This window comes from Priapulus caudatus, unplaced genomic scaffold, assembly GCF_000485595.1.
Source record: "Priapulus caudatus unplaced genomic scaffold, Priapulus_caudatus-5.0.1 Scaffold2, whole genome shotgun sequence".
Lineage (NCBI taxonomy): Eukaryota > Metazoa > Priapulida > Priapulimorpha > Priapulimorphida > Priapulidae > Priapulus > Priapulus caudatus.
Window position 1 is genome coordinate 1,331,644 of NW_014577063.1, and position 885 is coordinate 1,332,528.

Below are 885 nucleotides of genomic sequence, written 5' to 3' on the forward strand. Positions count from 1 at the left end.
ATAGATAGATAGATAGATAGATAGATAGATAGATAGATAGATGGATAGATAGATAGATAGATAGATACACATAGAGAGAGAGAGAAATATGATTTCCGACATGATTTGGTACGTTAATGAAATGCACGACCTCTCTCGTTACTTTCTCTTCACTCACTAAGAGGCTCTTGGCTCACTGAGAAAGTCTCGTGCGTTCTTTCGCCCGCAGCTTCTTGGCTCCCAGTTTATCCTCGCCGTTAAGCCGATACTAGAAGACCACGGAAGTTGGGACGCAAGCGTCGAGAACATCTGGAAGAAGCTGTTCTCTATCATCGGATTCCACCTGAAGAATGGCATGCAGGACAACCTGCGACAACGCTCGAAGGACAGTCCCGGCGGTCGCCTTCTGCAGGACAAACGCGCATCGCACGATTCTCGCTCGTAGCCACTCCGATTCGAATGACGTCATCAATTTGTGTGCTCAACGATGTTACGCGGGAAACGGCGAGACGCGAGGGGACATCGCGGAAAAAATCCTAATATCTGTAATCGGTTCTACGATCGTACGTACGGTCGTAGGCCACGGCTCTATGATGTATGTATAAATCTATAAATGCTGGAACCGGCCAGCTGTTAAGTGCATCAAATTTTCATCGTTACTTTTATATTACTATAGCAACGTAGGCAAAACTGGCTTATAACGACGGTCGTCTACGTTGATAGCATTCGGCAATCATAGCCTTATTGCTCAACGTAAATGAGGTTGGCGAAATGCGAATTCGTTTAATTCAGTGCGGGATACGTCGCGCACTGATATAATAATTTGAGTCCTTAGGCATGATCATCTCAAGGGCAGACGCGGAGAAAATGCTCATCATATCACATTTAGATGAACATTTGTAGCGA

General features: G+C 45.3%; 1 protein-coding gene across 1 annotated transcript in view; it reads left to right on the plus strand.

Moving 5' to 3' along the window:
* The window catches only part of LOC106817732, a 56,682-nt gene extending 56,212 nt beyond the window's left edge, over nucleotides 1–470 (plus strand). The window contains exon 4 of the mRNA XM_014822458.1: nucleotides 209–470. Within this exon, the coding sequence (XP_014677944.1) occupies nucleotides 209–424 (216 nt within the window). The 3' untranslated portion in view covers nucleotides 425–470. The remainder of the gene's footprint in view (nucleotides 1–208) is intronic.
* Nucleotides 471–885: the final 415 nt, after the last annotated feature.